The sequence below is a fragment of the Grammomys surdaster genome, unplaced genomic scaffold (genome assembly GCF_004785775.1).
Source record: "Grammomys surdaster isolate TR1022 unplaced genomic scaffold, NIH_TR_1.0 66, whole genome shotgun sequence".
Taxonomy (NCBI): domain Eukaryota; kingdom Metazoa; phylum Chordata; class Mammalia; order Rodentia; family Muridae; genus Grammomys; species Grammomys surdaster.
The window spans coordinates 20348023-20370243 of record NW_021604568.1 but is presented as its reverse complement, the minus strand read 5'-3'; the positions used below and the strand labels follow the sequence as shown (position 1 = coordinate 20370243).

General features: G+C 44.4%; 1 protein-coding gene across 2 annotated transcripts in view; it reads right to left on the bottom strand.

Moving 5' to 3' along the window:
• The window catches only part of Grk5 (G protein-coupled receptor kinase 5), a 175584-nt gene that overhangs the window by 8835 nt on the left and 144528 nt on the right, over positions 1 to 22221 (bottom strand). For both annotated transcript variants that reach the window (XM_028773140.1, XM_028773147.1), the window contains 8 exons: positions 16348 to 16448; positions 15630 to 15722; positions 12173 to 12236; positions 11138 to 11278; positions 7880 to 8070; positions 5074 to 5111; positions 3477 to 3566; positions 1167 to 1375 (listed from right to left, as the gene is read on the bottom strand). In XM_028773140.1, coding sequence (XP_028628973.1) covers positions 1167 to 1375; positions 3477 to 3566; positions 5074 to 5111; positions 7880 to 8070; positions 11138 to 11278; positions 12173 to 12236; positions 15630 to 15722; positions 16348 to 16448 — 927 coding nt within the window. The remainder of the gene's footprint in view (positions 1 to 1166; positions 1376 to 3476; positions 3567 to 5073; positions 5112 to 7879; positions 8071 to 11137; positions 11279 to 12172; positions 12237 to 15629; positions 15723 to 16347; positions 16449 to 22221) is intronic.

The window sequence follows — 22221 nt, the reverse complement described above, 5'->3', positions numbered from 1 at the left end:
TACCATAGCTCTATAACACAGAAGTAGCCAGGCAGAGACGGTTGCAGGAAAGGGATTACCTGGGGGTGAGGTAGTTAAGCCCCTAGAGTTCCCTGGTCCTCTGAATGTAGCTTAGTTTCTTCCCTTCAAGTTTCCAGTCCTGGTCTTCCCTAAGCTCCACCCTGAGCTATTGGTGTGTGTTCACTTGAACCTGTCCCAGGGCTACTTGGGGACTCTTATGAACCTGTCCCAGGGCTACTTGGGGACTCACGGATAAGAGGAGAGGCCCCTTTCAGGCCAGGCTTCTCTGCTGCTCAGGGTATAGTATGGCTCCAGAGGAAGGTACTTTGCCACATCCTTTCTGTCCCACATGGTTAGCATCAGAGGGCATCTTCCTGTGGTGAGTCTTAGGAGACTGAGAGCCAAGCAGGAGCAGGAACTAGCTGACTCCATACCAAATCCAAGGAAGGGCCTAAGGACCAGCTATGGAACAGTGTCTACCTTGGCTGAGGGGACCTTATAGCCCCCACCACTCCTTCCTCACTAACTGTCCAGTATCCACACCTGGCTCCAACACACCCCAGTCATTCTAATCTCTTTACTTGAAGGTCATACTTGAAGGCGTGTGGTGGTGGCGCACGCCTTTAATCCCAGCACTTGGGAGGCAGAGGCAGGCGGATTTCTGAGTTCGAGAGTTCGAGGCTAGTCTGGTTTACAGAGTGAGTTCCAGGACAGCCAGGGCTACACAGAGAAACCCTGTCTTGAAAAACCAACCAACCAAACAAACAAAAACAAACAAAAAAAGAAGGTCATGCTCATCCACAGATGCTGCCATACAGAACTTGAGCTGGGAACACCATTCTACATAATGGATGGAAAACTGAGAATATGTTCAACAACTCCAAGGCCATCCATACCCGCCTTGCAATCCTTGCCTTCAGTCCAGTGTCTAGAATCCAGAGCGGAAGGAACAGGAGGCCAAGTTCAAGGACAGGAACTTGCTTGTGAACCAACTTGGGCTATCGTCTTTATTCTCTGCTGATTTTTCCACAAAGCTACACATCTTCATGGGTGTTCACCTCAACCCCTATTCCTTGATTCATGGAGTATCCTGTCCAATACGCCAGGTTCTAGGCAGAGGCTGGAGCCACCACTGGGCAGCAGCCTCTGGCTTACCAGGAGCTTACCATGTTGCAGATGGACTTGGCCTCTTCAGAGAACTTGGAGGAATATATCTCCTCAGTCTCCAGCACCCGGCGATCCACCTCTTCCCGCTTCACCTTCTCCTTGCGGCCTCGAAATGGTGACTGGCCCTCGATCATCTCATAGATGAGGCAGCCCAGGCCCCAGTAGTCAGGGCTCAGGCCATATCGCTGGTTGTTCAGAACTTCTGGGGCTGAAGACAGAAGGAGAGTGGTAGACAACTAGCAGCAGAATGCAGCCTAAGTACACAGTCCAGTGCTGCTCCTCATTTCAGCAGTACCCAAGGGTGTAGCACTCTCACAGAAAAACTGGAGTTTTAAGCTGGGGCTACTTCCTTCTAACCTCCAACTACAACCCTGCAGGTGTGTAAACACCATTTTGTCCAGAGAAAGCCTTCCCTAATGGTGCTTCACTGTGCCCAATTCTGACAGTGGCTTCAGAACTCTGATTATGGTGGATGGACATATCTCCTCAGACAGAACACACAATATAGCTTTCATTGCTTTGTCTCCAGTGACAGGCAAGGTTCCCCGACATAGGTCATATTGCATACATATTTATTTCAATGAAGAAGAGTGCCCATCAATTAAAGATTAAATTCAATCTACGTGGACTTTGAATCATCTTTTGGGGGCCAAGGTGGAAGAGAAGGCTCAATGGTTAGCAGTATAAACTGACTGCTGTTTTAGGGGACCTGGGTTTAATTCCCAGTACCCACATGGCAGGTGACTCCAGTTTCAGGAGATCCAATACTCTCTTCTGGCCTCTGTGGGCACTAAGTACACACAGAGTACATAGGCATACATGCAGGAACAAAACCCATACACATAAAATCTCTTATTGTATCTTCACTACAACTTTGACAAAATGACTCACAGATGTAGAAAAGAGATTGCCACGTATCTTAAGGCCATCTAGAATGAAAAGCATGTATACGTGATGTACATCAATGGACACATGACAGAGTCTGTATGTAGACAAATCATTCAGCACTATGTCCAAAGGAGAGCAATGCAAATGTGTAAGCATATTTCCATGCAGGTACATGAACAGGTGTATCTGTATCTATACATCTACCCATTTGTCCTTCCATGATCCACCATCTATTTATCCATCATCCATTCATCCATCCCCCATCTGAGAGGGTTCTTGCAGGTATCATGAGGAAAGTGAACCATGTTTACAGATAAGAATGAAAACCTGGTATAGATGGACTTTATCAACATGGATCAGACTTCAGTAGTCTAATAACAAGTGGTTAGTTCCCAATGTATTTATTTTGGAAAAAAGTTTCCTGGTGTAATACAATCAGTGCACAAGAAAGCATAATTACATGGAAACTCAACTCAGGGTAGTGTAATTTCTTCCAAGGAGATTGGTTCTAGAGATAGGCTACCTGTACTAGCTTAAGGGCCTAAGTATCTGGCCTGGTCTCAGTCAAACATATAATATAGAGGTCATTTGGGCTTATTAGCGACTTCTGATCCTGGTTGTGGGAGCTTGTGGGGAGCTTCTGGCTGTAAGAGTCATTTAGATTTCTAGCTACCTCCAGTTCTGGTTGTAGGAGCTTGATATGGCCTGGCCCAAGAGATAATACAGATGACCAGGCTCTTAATCACTTCCAATTCTCTGCTTTTGGATGGAAGAACAGGTTTTTCATCTTTCCCACTGGAAAGATAATCCTGTGTGTTTAACATTCCTGGTTTCTCTGTAGATCTGTGGGTGCAAGAACCCAACACCCATCTATCTATTCTCTATATACCTCTCAGATCTAACTATCAGAATTCTCATAGTCACATACACACATATCTCACAGGTTGTCAAGTGTTTTGTTCTCTGGGCCCTCAAGAACCAGATAATGTATTGAATGCTGCACATCATTTGAGGGTGCAAACCTGGGCAGAGGACAACTGGGACTGAGTCTAGAACTTTCAGAGGACCCCTACATCTCCTGGGGTCTTCTCAGGAGTCTTTTCAAAAAGGATGACACTTCATCCAAGTAGGTCCTATTTCAATAAGGGCTCCCCTAGAAATGTCAGTGCCAAGTTCTGGTCACCAAACTCCCAGGATGGCTTGGTTTTGAGACCTAGATTGGCTTGTGGTTGGAGGCTACAGAGAACTCAGTTTAGATCACACCTTTAGTCCTAGTGTACCAGTCTACCTGATTGAGTCTCCCACCAGGCGTTTCTGTGGAAGATGAACACAGTAATTCCAACCAGCAAAACAGAGACTGGGGGATTTAGGAATGGATGCCCTTGGGGAGGCTCAGTGTGTGATAGGTACAAGGTACTCACCCATGTAGCCAACAGTGCCTACCCGGCCACGGATAAGGTCTCCCTCGGGGATCTTCACAGCCAGTCCCAGGTCTGAAATCCTGATGTGGCCTGTTGGGGACAGCAGGGTTAATGGGTTCTTGTGGTCATGTGGACACCCTGGTCAGGGCCACAGACTTTCTAGGCTTCTGTCCAATGAAGATGTGACATCAGTCTGCTCTCTCAGGGTAACCATGTAACCCCGAAAGAGTGTAAGCAAGATGTGTAGAAATTGCACATAACGAGGGGAATATTAGTAAAGATGTAGAAAGATGTTTGGACAAGGCTGGCCACTGGCCGACTTGCCACATTTAATGCCCCAATGAGCTTCCAGAAAGGCTGAGGTCACAGAGTTTAAAATGTTCTGGCTGTTGCAGTGATTGCTTCACAGGAAAAATATGAGGTTCTTGACATTTTGCAACAATTTGCTAAAGGGGAAAAAATTGTAAAGCAATTTGGGAAGCCACTCCCAGCCTTCCTGATTGGTCTTTGGAGGTGGTTTGTTTTTTCGCCTTCAAAGAGATGGAGAAATGAGAAGGGTGGTGCCTGGTCTAGAATCTGAGCTCAGAGTTTGCTCCCCAAGACCCAGGGAGCATCACACTGAAAGTTCTACTTCAATCTCTATCACACCTTCTAGGCAGGGTGATAGCTACATTTCATACTCAGGAAGGAACACATGCCTTTGTCTATAAATGTCTATCGGGCCTGAGTGGCTTAGATGGCCTCCAGTTCTGTGGTATCTGACAGAAAAGACAGTATGTGAGTATCAGCAGTGGACTGCTCCTTGTGGGGCTTCAGTGTGAGTTGTTAACAGAACACACTATAGCCTGGACTTCCTAGAGGACCCTGTGCTCCCCATTCCTCCATACACAGCTCTTTCTAGGTCACCAATTGTGGGTGGATAAGCTGTGTGTCCCTAGAACATGCATAAGACTTGATAGTGTTACTACCAGGCTTGTTCCTCTGAGCCCTCAGACTTATTATATGCAAGATAGACACTTGGATGCTACCCCCCCCTTCTATGGAGATGGGAAGAGGTAGTCAGGTACATGAGAAAACTACTCTATAGGTGTGAGGGGCTGCTTCCCACATGCTAATACCCAAAAGCAAGTAATAATGATATTACACAGGTAATGATATGTTTACAGCTGGCTAGAGTCAATAGGATGTTTTCATTGGGCCATCATGTAGTACCTTCACCATGTATGTATGTATGTATGTATGTATGTATGTATGTATGTATATATACTCTCCATAGTGGCCAGGGCAGTCCTGAGGTCTCTGCTTCACAAGCAGAACAAGGACTAAGACAAGTAGCATGGGTGTTCAGTGCTAACACTGGCTCTGATGCTACAGTCAACTGAGCTACTCTGCTAAAAGAAGTAGGAGCCCCCCTCAGGCCCAAGAGTAAGGTACAGGAATAGGATCCTCTGCCCCATGAGCCTCATCCCTTCCTATGGTCCTGGCCCAACCCCCTCCATTCCTAAGAGTCTCCACAAAACCTTGCTCTGGGTATCTTAGATCACTAGCCTCAGATACTCAAACAGAAAAGGCCCCCATTTTCCAGCCCCTGACTTACCATAATCATCCAGCAAGATGTTTTCAGGTTTTAGATCTCTGCAAGATGAAAACAACAGGCATCTGAATATGGCCATTCCAGGCAGCAAAGACAAACTACATCTGGGTTGACCCTCTGGTGCCAGTCAGGCCTAGGTATCACAAGATATCTGCTTACTACCTCTGGACTGAGGAAGTCTGGTCTCTCAGTCAAGACCACTGTGAGCTCATTTTTCTCCTCCAAGTAATTTAACATAAATGCTGAGGTTTGCCATTGGCTAGGAGGTTAGTAAAGGCCAATTTTGATGCTTGTCCTCATACAAGTGGTTCACGGAGCAGAGGACACTGGCTAGTATGATTAAAGACTCCCTGGAGAGGTAGGAAGACCAGACATCACAGAATACTCTGTGGACGGAGCAAGTCCTGGAAACAGAAGCCATAAAGCCCATAGCATCAGCTCTACCATTGGGAAGAAAGCTGTAAGGTGAAGATCGGCTAGAGGAAAGACTCCTATGGATGGAGTCTCAGGAAGCTGGCATATCTGAGTCCAGCTATGTCAAAGCCTGGGAAGCAGCTCAGGCAGAAAACATAGCTGACAGTGCAGTGGAGCTGCTTCACCTTATCCCCAATATCTCCTTTCCTCAGTGACATAATCTTACTCATAAAGGGGAACCTTTGCCTTAACAGAGAGAACAGGCAGAAGATGCTGGATTTCCCAGTAAAAGCTGGGTAAAGGAACAGCTTAGATTGGGATATGTACCCTGTTTTTACATCCCAGGGATGACAATACTGGCATCTGGACAGAGGTTCCAGTTTTGCACCAACCAGCTTTGTTTACCTGATGGCGGGTCTCCTTGTAGGTGGTTCATGTACCCAAATCCTGGGCATTCTCACCAAATGAAGTGGGTATTTGCATATTTCTTTTAAAATTACAAACCATCCTTGCTGATTTTTATTATTTACATGAGTTTCTTTTGATGTGCTAGTAATTCTAAGTAAGGACAATTACTTTCAACTCAAAGACACCAGTGGCCATGTGTTGGAAATCACAGCTTGTCAGAGACCACTCTAACAAGACAGGATCAAATTCACAGACAATCCAGAGCAGGAGGTCAGAACAAGAAGAAATACCTTAGGTCAGTGGTTCTCAGCCTGTAAGTCTCCACCCCTTTGGGGTGGGAGATAATGACACTTTCACAGGAGTTGCTTAATACCATCAGAAAACATAGATGTTTATATTACAATTCATAACAGTAGCAAAATTACAGAAGTAGCAATGAAAATAATAATGATAGCAATGAAAATTGATAATAATAATAATAAAAATGATTGGGGGTCACTACATGAAGAACAGTATTAAAGGGTAAAAGCATTAGAAAAGTTGAAAACCACTGTCTTAGGTCTTAGTGCTGCCCTAGAAAAAGGGAATTTGGAACTCCAGGGTTGCCCAACTAACTATGTCACTCTTTCTTTCAGGTAAAGACAATGAAGCAGGTTCATTGTTTTCAACCCTTAGGGGAAATCTTCTTTTTTTTTTTTTTTTTTTTAAACTATTTAGTTATTTATTATATGTAAGTACACTGTAGCTGTCTTCAGACACCCCACAAGAGGGCATCAGATCTCATTGCAGATGGTTGTGAGCCACCATGTGGTTGCTGGGATTTGAACTCATGACCTCTGGAAGAGCAGTCAGTGCTCTTAACCACTGAGCCATATCACCAGCCCTAGGGGAAATCTTCTAACTTCTTATTTCAATTACAAAAATAAGAAACAAATCCCAGAAACACTGGGACTAGAGTTTGGAGTAAGAGCCATGGAGAGCATTCATTTGTAAAACCTGTTGGGTACCAAGATAATCTTTACCCAGAAATTCATGTAAAGTCAACTGACTGTAGGTGCCTGAGGGTCTGTGAGGACTGACAAGGTCCCATATGCTGACAGTGCTCAGTGTAGAATTCCTAATAACATCAGTCAGGTACTTAACAGTTTTTTAAACAGATGATGGTGGAAGTCAATTTGCTACAACAATTATATCCCAGTGGGTCCCTTGAAAAATGTGATGTAACTAACCAATATCAAAACATCAGCCTCTTCTCCTGAACACATAAGGGAGTAATATAATATTCGTTCAAAATGCAGTAGAGGAGGCAGGAGAGATGGCTCAGTGGTTAAGAGCATTTAATATTCTTCCAGAGGACCAGAGTTTGGTTCCCAGCACCATATCAAGGTAGTTTATAATTATCTGTAATCCCAGCTCCAGGGGAGCCACTGCCCCTTTTAGACTTAGCAGGCATGGATGCAGACAAACACACACATCTATAAGTTTTAAAAAATAAAAACTTTCTAAAGTTCAGGAGGGGCAACAGAGCTTTAAAAAAATCCTCTCCACTATGAGGATATCACAAAGTCTTGCTCACTGTGAGATGCATTTTTGTATGGTGTTCTATAGAGTCCAAGCCATGGTGGTACTGAGAGGGGAGGAAGGTGAAGGTTACAGCAGGCCCAGGATTGGGTATGGCAGGATATGTGGCAATGTGACACCCTTGGACAGTGACTCTACCCACATCTCCCTGGGACTGAGCCCAGATAGTAGCCACCAGGATCCACTGGGTATCCCTGGGTACAGGATGACAGGGTGGCAGTGACCACAGCCTCTCCTTGGAGGAGGAATTTGGAGAATATCATTTTACAAGGTTGGCTTCTCTAATCATTAGAGGCCAGAGACACCATAAGGAGAGTGATCCATCTCACTAGCTGGGTTCCTGGGAACTCTAGGATACTGGTGGAAGGATGCAGGGGCCCAGCCAGTCTCTGGGAGCACTGCTCACCTATAGACAGTGTTCTCACGGTGTAAGTCTTCTAGGCCACAGAGGATCTCAGCTGCATAAAACAAGGCTCGCTCTTCCTCAAAGCCAGGATTCCCCATGTTGTAGATGTGAAACTTTAGGTCACCCCCATTCATAATGGTCAGAACCAGGCATAGCGCATCTTTGGTCTCATAGGCATAGGCCAGGTTGACCTGGGAACACAAGAGCAGCACAGTGAGGTCATAGCAACGGTCACCGACTAATATCCCCTTCCCTGGGATCAATAAAGTTAGGAGGTAGGGGAGTGGTGGGTACAAAGCAGCTTATACCCTGTGCCTACACCTCCTCTCAGTGATCTTGCCTGCTTTCTCTCATACTGTCCTTCCAGAAAGTCTACCAGGGTGATGACAACTCCCATACTAGAAAAGGAAGGCAAAGCAGAGTGGCCCTTTATGCTGAAAGAAGGGCAGTGAGGAGTCTGGGAATAGAACAGCCTTGTAAAACTCTATGCAGGACATGTCAATGGACATGTAACTGGTAGATCCCTGATTTCCAAGGTGTAGTGGGTGAGGCAGGTGTTGTTGGACTGAGGCAACTTACACTGTGTTGTAGTCTCCACTTTGGGAGTTTGCACAAATGAAATCTGACCACTGGTGGCCAGGATGGGGATAGGCAGGCCATTAAACTTGTAAGCATCAGGGAGAACAAGAGTAATTTCTGAGGAAAGGAGACAAATTGGTAGCAGAGGTGGTGTGAGCTCACAGGCACTGACTGGGTTCTACTACCAACTTCTGGAGCTGATCTTCTTCCTTCCACACCTGCCCATTTAAGCCCCAAGAAGGGTCCGGAAGATGTGTCATGGTTTATATGAGTGTCCTCTAAAGGTCCACATGTTAAAGGACTGGTACTCAGGGTGATGCTATTCAGAGGTGAGAGGACCTACTGGAGGACCTTAGGTCATTGGAGTATCCTAGAAGGTGACTAAGAGACCTGACCACCTCTTGTCTCTTAATTTTTTTTAATTTACTTATTGCATGTAAATACACTGTAGCTGTCTTCAGACACCCCATAAGAGGGCATCAGATCTCATTACAGATGGTTGTGAGCCACCATGTGGTTGCTGGGATTTGAACTCATGACCTCTGGAAGAACAGTCAGTACACTTAACCACTGAGCCATCTCACCAGCCCCCTCTTGTCTCTTTATTCTGCTTGCTTTGATTTCTGGTAAATACTTCAACAATAGGGCTACTTGATGTTGGATGGGAACCTCCAGAATTGGGAGTCAAAATAAATCTGTTCTTTTTATTAGTTAAATGTCACAGGTATTTTCTTATAGTGACAAAAGCTGATGCCAAGTGACCAAAGCTGATACCTAGTGTTACTGTGGGAACTCTCTTGTCAAGGGTAGTAGATAGACCTCACTTAAGGAAGTCTAGCCATCAAAATCAACAGACCTTGAAGATGTGCCAGCCCAGACTTGTCAGACATACGATGCTTTTCTTAGTAGGACCCACCAGCACTCCCATCACAGATGAGGGCTCCAGTGGGCAGCATCAAGGTGACAACCCAAAGTCAAAGTAGCCCAGGTCAAACCAGGCTGATGCTAGTTTTATCTAAGTCCTCCTTCAAAGTACCACTGAATTCTCTGCTCCTCCCTAAGGACAAGGATGGCAGCTGAGATAGCCTAGAATGAGACCCAGAGACCAAGACTTCTGTCCTGTTTGAGCACCACTTCATAAAATCCTCCTCCTCTGAGAAATGACCAAAGGTTAATGATGGCATCCCTCCCTTGTCACACAGTTTAACTAAGGTAAGCCAGTTGGGAACAACTTTCAGATAGTGTGCATAGTTCCTATTATAGCGATTCCTCTGCTATGAATCTAGACCCTGGCTATATTCACAGAAGCTCACCAGGAAATGTTTTAAAGTAGGCATCACAGCATGGTTGGTTGAGGTTCACAAATGAGAAACAATTTCAGTCTGTGGGGATGGGCTATACAGAAAAGTTATGAATAGCTTTTTAAAACAAATGGCAAGAGTTAAGCTGTAAGTCTAAACAGAGGAGGAAAAAAATCAACAACTTCAGGATAAAAATCATCACAGTGTAATATGAATAGGATTGTCCTGTTACATAAAAATAATAAAGCATTTACATGAATAGAGCATGACTGGAATAACTACTCAAAGAAGAAGGTATTTGTTTTCATTGTGTATCTTTCTGTCATTTGAATTTTACCTCTCACATACATTAGTTTTTATAAGACTGGAGAGATGGCTCAGTAGTTAAGAACATAGGCTGTTCTTTCAAAGGACCTGGCTTCAATTCCCTGTACCAACATGGCAGTTCACAACTGTGTACAACTCCAGATTCAGAGGATCCAACACCCTGTTCTGGCCTCTACGTATATGTGGTGCACATACATATATATGCAGGCAAAACATTCATACACAGAAAATAAAAATATTAGTTTTTGCCGGGTGGTGGTGGTACACACCTTTAATCCCAGTACTTGGGAGGCAGAGGCAGGCGGATTTCTGAGTTCGAGAGTTCGAGGCTAGCCTGGTCTACAGAGTGAGTTCCAGGACAGCCAGGGCTATATGGAGAAACCCTGTCTCAAAACCACCCCCCACCAAAAAAAAAATTAGTTTTTATAATAACATGAGGAAGAAACATTTAGAGTTTACCAAATATCTATTCACCTCCATAATCCCCAACCTCCTCTGCAGGAAGCTTGTCCCTAAGATGACTAAATGTGACCAGTGAACTACAAGTAGAAGCATGGAATGCCATTCCAGCTGAGGCAGTGAGAAGTCCCTGTGGAGATTCACCAATATTCTTCCCTGGCTTTGATTGGGGTAGCCAGTAAGTGAAGAGGATGGTTCAATCTGACTAGAATTGATGTGGCTTTGTGTGTGTGTATGTGTTTGTGTGTGTGTGTGTGTGTGTGTGTGTAGCTACATAAAATTAGGGCTAATTTGTTACATGGACAGAGCCTAATTTAGACTGATCAGGAGGTGCACAAATATCACCTCTTTAGAATATTCCACTATGTTTGTCTCCACCACAATGAAACCAGACAAGAGCATTTGTAGATCACAGAGATCCTGTCTGTACCTAGAGTTGCCTTGTTCTGTTCACTGGGAGTTTATAAGGTGGCCATAGAAAAAGAGGTTTCACAAGTGGGGATGGGGTATTGGAAGACCATTACTACTTACGAGGTAAGAAAGTCCCAGTCACCAGAAGGATGGGCCTGTGGACGGACCCTTGGACACTCACCACAAACTGGCTGTTGACCTTCTCAAGAATCTGCTTTTCGTTGAGTGCCATGGACTCTCCTTTCCTCTTTTTGATCCTCTTCTTCTCTAAGCGTTTGCAAGCATACATTTTACCAGTGGCCCGAACCTGGCAGGCACAGACCTGCAGTAGAAGGGAGATATTCAGGTCATAGTATACTACACTGGTCTACCCAACTCCGAGGTCAGGATGTCAGGTTTCTAGAGCTGGAACTGGTGGGGCCAAAGCCAGCAGGTCTGCCCTGTGGTATTGTAGTTCAGGACATCTACCTCTGTACCCAGTGCTGCTTGGACCCTTAAGAACTAGCTACATGACTCTTCCTTCCCTCAGAAGACTTTAAGGTACTAAACTGGCCACAGCATAAAGTCAGGTGACTAGTTAGAGGCATTGGGTGCTACCTAACCCCCATCAGGTATAACTGACATTTTGTCTGACAGCTGGAAGGGTTTTTTTGGGGAGACAGTGAAGGAAGAGTCTTATGAACCCTAACTTTACAGTAAAGGAATGGGAGGAGGCATTGAGAGTTTAGTACTAGTTCTGCTCTTTACTGGCTGTGTGACCTTGCCTAAAACACCAATCTTTTCTGAATAGTTTTCCTTGGCTCTAAAATGAAAACAAACCTGGCCTCAAATATTGAGTGTTTATGAAATCTCAATTCCTGTAATAAGATACACCAGCAGTATCACCTGAATTTCTCATTGGCCAAGGTTTTTCAGTACCCTCATGCCCTTGGGTTTCCCTCCTCAAACACAACCCAGGTGATGACCCATCCATCTCTTGAAGCTCCCACTTGAGGCTGGCAGGAGAGAACCTCCACTTCACCTGCCTGTTCAGGGCAGCAAAGGCTCTGTTACCCTCTTTTCTCCCTCAACAGTGTGTCAGCACCAGGCCAGACCTTTACTTTACCTCTTTACTACCAGAGGGCCAGGACAGAGCAAGAAGATCTTTCTGAAAGTACTACTGATCTTACAGGGTGTAGAAGGGAGCAGAGGCCCCATCCCTTAAATGCTCACTCACCTCTCCAAAGCCCCCTTTGCCCAGCACTCGGTACTGCCGGAAAGTGTTTTTGGTCACTGGTTGTCTGGAAAAATATCAAGAATCTGATATTTGTCTCCTGAAGTTAAGATTTAAGACCCATAAGAAACAGACAGTGTTGGCAAGGAACAAGCCCAGGGCTTCTTCTTCTTCTTCTTCTTCTGCTGCTGCTGCTATGCTAGAGACCCATGCTCTGACTCTGGTTCCTAGGAAGCTAGGGGCTGGGCCACCGTGGCTTGCTAAGAGCAGGAAGAAGGCTTGGAAGAATAAACCTACAGTGCTTCTTAACTATATTGAGTCAGGAGCTCAGCCCAACCCAGGCATTTTCTGCCTCCCACTTCCCAGGTATGCTGGCATAACCATGTACAATAAATACACGGAGAATAAACAGTCACTACTACAGAGCTCCTCTACTAGAAAAATGATTGTCCTGCAATTTCCTAGGAAATTCTTGGTTAACACTAGAAGGGGAAAAATCCCCTTAATATTTCAATAGCACAGTGTGAATAGGTCATGATTGAGGAGGAAAAACAGGAGAGATGGGTTGCCATCAGTGATGTGGGGAATTCCTAAACTAGAATCTTACCTTACTGGCTCTACAAATTTAGTACCTTCCAAAGGGTGTATACTTAACTTGCAGTAGTCAAAATGTCCACTTTATGAAGCCAGTACAGATTAAAAAAAAAAAAAAAGAAAGCCAGTGGCCGAAGCCAAAAGTCAATTATAATTGGACTACTGGAGAGACTGAGGACCAAAGGTTTGAGCGAAAGGCTTTAGATTTAGATTCTGGCCTTTGCTGTGTAGCCTAGAGTTGTAGATATCACTGGTCTTGTATTTTGATGCTAATTTCACTTTCCCAGGAGGGGCTGCAGACCCTTCCTGGGAAGGAGGAGTGAGTCAGTATACAGGTGACTTTGTGAACCTTCTGCCCACCTTAATTTGTAAAATAAAGGCTAGAGCTGGTGATTGGGTAGTAGTAGAGGTAGGCAGATTGAGGAGTTGGGAGGAGGAAGGAACAAAGGGAGAGGAGAAAGAGGAGAGAAAATGTCCGTGGATGTCCGCGTGTCTCTTGCAGTATAAAGTAGTTATAAGTATCAAGGTTAGGTAATTGAGTTAACAATTCCAATTGTGTGGGCATCTTGTGTATTGAGTATTTGCTATATAAATCCACTGGGTAATCTTAAGCATTAAGAGTCTTATTTCTACCAGGTACCACAAGGATGGCGGTTATTGTCTGGGGTTAAGCCGAGCACTATGAGGGTGGCAGAGTTGGCCCAAGAGCCATACTTAGAGCCGTGGAGTCCATGGATATGACTCCTTGGATATGGAGGCAGCAGCCAACATCTCATGGGTCCCGGGCCGGCACTCCTGGCCAGCCGGGAGCCAGTCATGCCACCTTCTTTCCAAGTATCTCCCACAACAGCCTAGGGCCAACTTATCAACCTCTCTAGGCCCCTCATCTTCAGCAAAATGGAATAACAAGAAGGCAAATGTACTCATGCCAAAGCTTCTGATAAGTTGTTTTTGTAGTAGATGTCATTATTTGTAATAAAGAACAGGGCTGCTCTGCAGATCTTCAAACTGACAATACATATTGCCTTGTTCATGGGTTCTGTCATGGTTTGAATGTAAAACTGTACCCCCAAGGTTTGTATGTTGAAGACTTAGATCCCAGTACTTCTATGATCAAAGGTGAATCTCTGATTAGGTCATTCCCACTGATCAGTATAGAAATGCAGTGGCTGTAAACAGATTGCTTTCCTCCAAAGCATCCTGAAGTGTGCAGAGCAGGATGCATCTGAAGTCTTGAGTTGGCTCCTACAAGGGACTTGATCCATGAGTGTTGTATATGTGCAGGCCAAAGAATAAATGTCTTCCTACTATGAGCATGGAGCATACCACTGGGGAACCAAGCTTCTATGAACAGTGATTCCTGAGGGGAAACTTCCATTCCCAGCCTAGCCTGGCATGTTTTAAGCCAGGTATAAGCTCTGTCAACCATGAAATGGTTCTGTCAGTGCCCACCTACCCCCTCAGCATTGACTGACCTAGTGAGAGATAAGACAAGTCATGTCCCATTCATGACTCTTGCTTTCTCATCAGTCACAGAGAGGCTACATCTGCCCATGAGAGACTTTGAAGAGACTGAGGCAGCAAAAAAACCACAGATGCCCAAGGTTGCTCATAATGAGGTGGAAATAAAGAGTAAGAATATCCCAGTGCTCACTAGTGGGAAGGAAAACATGAGACCAATATAGAACACAAGGAGAAGGAGGGCTCAAGTTGTCAGGGCTGGAATCTGGAGGTAGCCACTTTGGAGGGCAATTGGACAGTCCCTCACATGTTACAATCAGGTGTCTGTAGAGAGAATCTCTTATAAGCATCACCTGTCAATAAAAAAAGTGTATAGCCAGTGAGCTGAGGCAGAAAATAGAAGGTGGGACACTGGCAGGGATAGAGAAAAATTTGAGATATAGTCCAAGACAAGAGAGATTTGCCCCAGAACACTTAGGAGTCGTATATAAAACATGTTCAGCCACATAAGCTGAACTCAGGTTAGAATAAAGGGGTCATTTTCCCCAGGAACAGTGAGGAGATGGACATAAACCAGCAGGTAGCTGAATTCAGGATAGAGTAAAGGGGAGATTCACTTCAGGAACTCTAAAGAGACAGACATAAGAAGATAGAAAGAGGAAACCAGCCACATAGCTGAACTCATGTAAAAATAAAAATGATAGTAAGTCAAGAGCAAGTCATAGAACAAGTCGAAGCTTATTATGGTTTAGGCATTTATTAATTAATAATTAGTCTCAGAGTTGTTATTGCTGGGATAGGAGGAAAACTTGTTTATTTTTTAAAGATGCCTTTTAAGAGAGTACTGCCCAAAGTAATACAGAGTCTGATATACAAAGCTATTCATTCTTTAGGGAAGGTTGCAAAAAAACATAGGCTTAAGGGCTGGGTGTACAGTCAACATATATTTAGCAGGTGTAGTGTCTGATCTCAGAACAGGGGGACAGGAGGGGAGTGAGGGAGGGAAGGAAAGGGAGGGAGAGAGAAGAGGAAGAGGAAGAAGAGGAGGAGGAGGAGGAGGAGGAGGAGGAGGAGGAGGAGGAAGAGAAGAAGAAGAAGAAGAAGAAGAAGAAGAAGAAGAAGAAGAAGAAGAAGAAGAAGAAGAAGAAGCATCTAATAGATAAAGACAAAGAACCAAAGAAGAAGCATGGATGATATATGTATGTGGGCACAACCCAGAACCTGCTTTCATAAGCACATACTATTCCTAGAATACCCAAAAACTTAGTAGGAGGATAATCAGTTTCATTGTTGCCAGGGGTCTGTGGAAGGTATCTGATCTTCTCTATATGAATTATCATACATATGAATTCTGTACCCTACCTCACACTTGCACACACTCATGTGAAGAGTGCATAGTACTCACCTTTCTAACCATTTCCACTGCAGAAAGCGGTCAAAATACATGCTGTCCAGGTACTCATGGAAAGGGTCTCCTTTCAAGTAGTCATGGACAGACCTAGCCCAGAGTGACAGAAAGATGAACAGGTTATAATTCCTATCTTGAAGGAGCTAGACAGAGTCTAGTGGGTTACTGCCTTCAGACTGGAGAGAAGCCAAGCCTTACAATGGATATTCCACATCTGGCCAGAGGCCTGTTTGTTCTGCAATGGTTACTTAAATTGGATTGACCATCTCTGGCCGGTTAGCTCAGTTGGTTAGAGAGTATGGAGTGGATACTCAAATGGGGACATAAATCAGTAAATCACAAAGATTAAGTCAACAATCCCAGAGATGAACTATACTAAATTAGAACTCAGGAACAACAGCTCTCTGAAGACACTATGAGCTAAAGTGGGACTAGACTTGCTGAGTTAGAGGAAGTGCTAGGATTGAGAGGTGGTAAAGGACAGAATGAGATACAGTTCCCAAAACCTAGGCTTTAGGTTTGGTCTGGAACCAACAAACCCACTCTCTTTCAAAGAAGATAGGGATCTGCCCAAGGAGCCATGATTTGTCTATGTAGGTAGGAGTCTGCCCAGGTAGGTAAGGGTCAGCCCAGGTAGTCAGAAGTTTGCCCAAATAGAGCCCAGGTAGGTAGGGCTCTTGCCCAGGTGGGTAAAACATGATGATAGAACACTTACTGAGCACAAGCAGAGAAGAGTTCTTTGCAGGGGCTCTGTAGGAGCTTCTTCTCTGTCTGGGAGACCAGGTCCTGTCCAATTTGGGCAATGAACACTGGGGACTGGAAGAAGGAAATGATTGTTATTAGTGAGAAGGAAGGAATAGGGTGGCTGGAGTTGCTCCATAGATGCAGGGCAAAAGACAAAGATACCAGGTGATGGTAGAAAAGATGTAGCTACCTGTCCCTGCATGTGATCACCTGACCTGTCTGCCCCTGACACAATTTTGACTTCATGAACTCCACTCAAAACCAGGTTATCTAGATCCACCTTCACCTTACCACTCTGTTTTCCAGAAGTCTCTCCTAGGAGGCCCCTCCGAGATTCCTGCTAATCACTTGTCCCTAACTTTGACATCAAAGCCCTCAAAGGAGATTTCCTAAACACCACAATATCTATGATCTTTACTGCCTTCAGGACCAAGGAATGAATTTTCTTGGAGTTGTCCCTAAAATACCCTTCTAGACCTGCTTCCCCTTTCTGCTCTTTCTCCCAATGCCTTGGCCATTTCCTGAGTGAGCACTGGACTTCAAGCCCCTGGGCCCTTGCTTGTTCCCATGGAAAAAACTCTTTTCACCCATGATGGTACCCATGACCCAAGACAGGCTTTAGGACCCACAGCCAAAAAATCTTGAGCAGCTAGGGCCTTTCCACTTAACCCCAACTCCCAATGGTAACTGCCATGATCATTGTCCTTATTGTGGCTGCATGATGAACACTTCCTTAACAGGTATAGGGGCTAGGCACAGTGTGATGTTGTATAACTCTTGCAAGGCAAGTTTTATTGTTGGCATCTCTAGTTTACAGATTCAAAAAAAAAAGCTCAGAAGTGACTTGCCCAAGGTCACACAGCTGAGATTTAAAAACTAATTTTTAAAACCTGTCTCTTTGGCCAGAAAGCCTATACCTAAGCAGCAGTATGATATGAAGGATGCAAGCTTTTTCCTAGGTAGTATGTAAGAATGTGACTGCTGCCTTGAAGAGCAAGCCCTGTTAGGAGGCCCATGGACATTGAGAAAGGAGGCATGGTAGATTGTGCATATATAGCGCATGCATGAGCATATCAACAGACATACATGCAGACAAAAAAGCTAATATCCAGCAATTATTTTGCTTCAACATATGGAAACATCCCCCTGAGGAGTTCAGTGCTCATTAGCAGTGGTTTTGCTAGTAGACAAAAGGTCAGGCCAGGAGACTGTCCACTCTAGCTCCAGACACAAGTACTTAGACCTTAATGATGTGTGTATTTTCATATGTGGGCAGCTGACATTCCCCATGTAAACTATTTGCAATATCTTCCAGTTTTCTCTGGATAAGCAGAGCAGCAGAAAGGCAAGATTCTGAAATAAAGGGGTCGCTAGGGGTTCTCTTCCTTCTAAACAAGAGTAGTTTGACCTTTTAGACAAGAATGGAGGCAGCTGTTTTGGGGGCTTCTCATTTCTCCTTGGAGAAGAAAACAAGAAGTTCCCTCCTACAACTGTATCCTGAATGCCCCTTGACATGAGGAGACTTGCATTAGTTATAGGAAGGCTGGCGGCAGTAGTGGGATAAGAGTGGGAATTAAGCACCTAAGCAGAAGCTAGGGTTGGAGGCAGTGACTGTGGGCATTAGGGGGAAGGGCTGGCTTGACAGCTGTTGGTTGAGCAGAAGCCATCATGTGCTGAGCCCTCCCTGTGAGTTTCCTACCCATATACTTCTGCTGCTCTTGGAAAGGATGATGTATAAATCAGAATCCATGGTTCCAGGGTCATAGACATGTATGCTAAGATTTAGAGAGCTGGGGGGGAAGCAGGTTAGTGCTTCATTCCAGTCTCCCATAATGGCATATTCCATAAGTTTCATAAGAAACCAAATATTCAGGAAATGGTGAATTTGACACTTGATTCAGATGAACCTTAATTCCAAACCTGAAATCTATCTACTCTACTTCCTGAAACAAATGGATGAGGTTCAGAACACAGGAGGTACTCAACATGCTTGCTAAATAATGGTATGTACACATACATGTTACATGAGTTAGGAGTCACTCAGTGGAAGAGTACTTGCCTGGTACCTGCAAAGTCCTAGTTTCCGAGTTTAACACCACATTTTAGGAAAAAAGAATCCCCTCTTGGGACACCAGAAGTATCTTCATGGGGTCATCTGGTCAACTGCTTTAATAACAAACTGGGCTACTTTTTTCGGTCAGAACTAAATGGAAGGTCAGGGTGAATATTAGCTAGATATTTAGAGGTGTAGATTAGGGAATACTGATCTGTTTTTAGGAGACATTTCTTTCTTTCTTTGTTTCTTTTTCTTTTTTTTTTTTTTTTGGTTTTTCGAGACAGGGTTTCTCTGTGTAGCCCTGGCTGTTCTGGAACTCACTCTGTAGACCAGGCTGGCCTCGAACTCAGAAATCCGCCTGTCTCTGCCTCCCAAGTGCTGGGATTAAAGGTGTGTGCCACCACCACCCAGCATAGGAGACATTTCTTGAGTCCAGGTACTTTTCAACCCAGTCCAAGTACTATTGTGTCTCTTATGGCTTCATTTGATGATATGGGGGTGGGTGGGTCCCTGCCTCCAGCTTTCTAATAATTTCCTCACTGAGCAGCTGGAAGATACCACCTTGTCACTTTCTAGACCTAAAGAACTGGATGAGGAGAGCAGAAAGTGGTAGGAGCATAAGATGAGGAATTATTCCAACCTGGCTCGTGGCTCAAAACTGTACATGCTGTCCAATCACAACCAGAAGACAAAGGGAAAGTCACTGGACTGCAGTTTATGGAGAACATTTCCTTGCTTGAGGGCCGATTTAAGGCCTGGCTGACAGAAAAAAAAATACGGCATTCTTTCACCTTTTTAATCAAAACCTTAGAGCCGTGTGTTAGAGCTACTGCCGCCTGCCCTCAAGTCCGTCTGGGGCAGTTCCTCTCTGTCTGTGGCCAGGCAGGAGATAGAATCCACAAGACCCAAACAAGAACAGATCAAAGGAGAATGAAAGGTTTTGTTTTCTGGGTCACTGGGGAGAAAGAAATCAGTACAGCTATGAGTAAAGTACCCACCACACTGGTTTAATCATATTCAGTAGTTCACGGCAGGAACAGTTCATCTCCTTACTTAGGGTCCCTAAGGTCAACCCAGCAGGTCAGCTATGGGTCCTGAGCATGGTCATTGTGTCTTAGAGCCATAAAGAGGAAGCCCAGAAAGGTATGTTCCCCCCCATTAGGAAGCTCATCGTGCCTTTGATCTTTTCTGATCTCCAGTCAGGATGAGAAGCACCCGCAATAGAGAAAGTTTAAGCTTAGGGCTCTTTACTTGCTATTCTGAGGCAGCAATACTACAGAATATATACAGAATATGTGGTAACAATACAGAATATTACAGATGGGGAAGGGAAGCCACTTTTAAGGGACAAAACAAGATTTCTTTAAAAACAAAACAATTTCAGTAATCAGAGACGGTTCTAGGAATTTTATAATTTCTTGTTTTATTTTCAGTATTTACTTTTGTACATGATGTGCTCTTTTTAAAAATAAATATTTAGCCGAGCAGTGGTGGTGCACACCTTTAATCCCAGCACTTGGGAGGCAGAGGTAGGCGGATTCCTGAGTTCGAGGCCAGACTGGTCTACAGAGTGAGTTCTATCACAGCCAGAGCTACATAGAGAAATCCTGTCTTGAAAAACCAAAAAAAAAAAAAAAATTATTTTATGAATGTTTTACCTACAGTATTCATGTATACCACGTGCATTCCTGGTACCTGTGGAGTAGAGGAGAGTGCTAGATGCTCTGGAACTAGAGTTACAGATGGCTGTAACCTGCCATGTAGGTACTGGGAACCCAACCCAGGTCCTCTGCAAAAGCAACAAGTGCTTTTAAACACTAAGCCATCTTTCTAGCCCCCTAGAAAGATCTTCCTTCCTTCCTTCCTTCCTTCCTTCCTTCCTTCCTTCCTCTCCCCCTCTGAGGCATCATCTTTTATTTAAGATTTATTTTATGTGTGTGAATGTTTTGCCTGCTTGTATGTATGTGCAGCATGTGATGTGCTAGTCAGAAGAGGGCATCCAGATTCCTTGTATCTAGAGTTAGGAGGGTGAGAGGCAAACGTGGGTGCTGGGAATCAAATGCAGGACCTCTGCAAGAGCAGCAAGTGCTCTTAACAGTTTAGTCATCTTTCTAGCTCCATGAGACAGGATCTTGCTTATAGCTCAGGCTGACCTCAAACTAATGGTGATGCTCCTGCTGCCTTAGCCTCCATGGTGGTAAGATGTGCACCACCACACACAGATGCTGTCATTTTCTTTCCTTTCTTTTTTTTTTAAAGTTTTTTTTTATTTATTATATCTAAGTACACTGTAGCTGTCTTCAGACACTCTACAAAAGGGCATCAGATCTCACTATGGATGGTTGTGAGCCACCATGTGGTTGCTGGGATTTGAACTCATGACCTCTGGAAGAGCAGTCAGTGCTCTTAACTGCTGAGCCATCTCACCAGCCCCTGCTGTCATTTTCTTAAAGAGGATACTTCCCACATTCTTGAAACTTCAGCCCTGACAAAACTTGGACGTTTACTTGCCTATGCTACAGAGTGCTCATGCTCAGTCTCACAGGTTCTTCTCCAGAGATCTCTCCAGGCCCTAGTTCATGCCCCAGCAGTCTCCAGTCCTCTAGGAAGATGATCCCAACCTGCCATCTTTCTCTCTATTTCATGAAGATCTCAAAGACCCAGAGTCTGACTGAGCTCTATGGAGTATCATGTAGTTGGGTATGTGAGCAACTGCAAGATAATACCTTGCTACTTTCCAGCTGAAACTATGCTAGTTTTTTTTTTTCCAGTGAATATTTTGTGGGTTTTTTTTTTTTTTTGAGACAGAGTTTTCTGTGTAGCCCTAGCTGTCATGGAACTTGCTCTATAGATCAGATCTGTAGACAATGTTTTTGTGTAGTAAAGATTATCCTTAGCCAGGCGGTGGTGGCGCATGCCTTTAATCCCAGCACTTGGGAGGCAGAGGCAGGCGGATTTCTGAGTTCGAGAGTTCGAAGCTAGCCTGGTCTACAGAGTGAGTTCCAGGACAGCCAGGGCTACACAAAGAAACCCTGTCTGGAAACTCCTCCCTCCTCCCCCCAAAAAAAGATTATCCTTGTACTATTCAAATGTTGACTTCTCTGCTCCCATATCTTATTGCAATCCAGACTTGGCAACTGTAATGTTTATTCTAAGTATCTTCTGTTTCAGGTTTGTGTAAACACTGCTCCCCATTTATTCTTTGACTTGACAATAAAAACTGATCAGCCAATGGCCAAGAAAAAGAGATAATGGGGCAGGACTTCCACTAGCCAGGGGAGGGGAAGAGAGAAAAGAGAGAGGAAGTGGGATTGCCACAGGAAGAGTCCAGGAGATTCCATGAGTAAATACTTCAAGCACAGAAAGCCATAAAATGCAAGTATATCAGGGGTTTTTGACTAGAAGGACCAGATTAGCTTAGAGGAATAAAATAGAGTAATACTCAGTTGTTGTGTCCTCAAAGCTTGCAAAATAAATATAATAGTCCAGTCTCTATTTGGGAGCTAGCTTGGTTAAGACAAAAACTTAAACCACTTATTAACATAGCCACTAACACTGACTGGCCTCAATAGAGATTCACCTGTCTCTGTGCTGGGATAAAAGACATGTGTCACCATGCCCAGCAACTTCAGTGAAGATTTTAATCTATGAACATTGATGATGAATGAGGAGTAGCAATCTTCTAAGATGAAAGGAATTCAACTAGAACTCCTCACCCCATCAGTCATACCTGTGCCCATGGCCCACAGGTTGGGGTGGCACATAGGAAACACTCTGACTCTGGTTTGG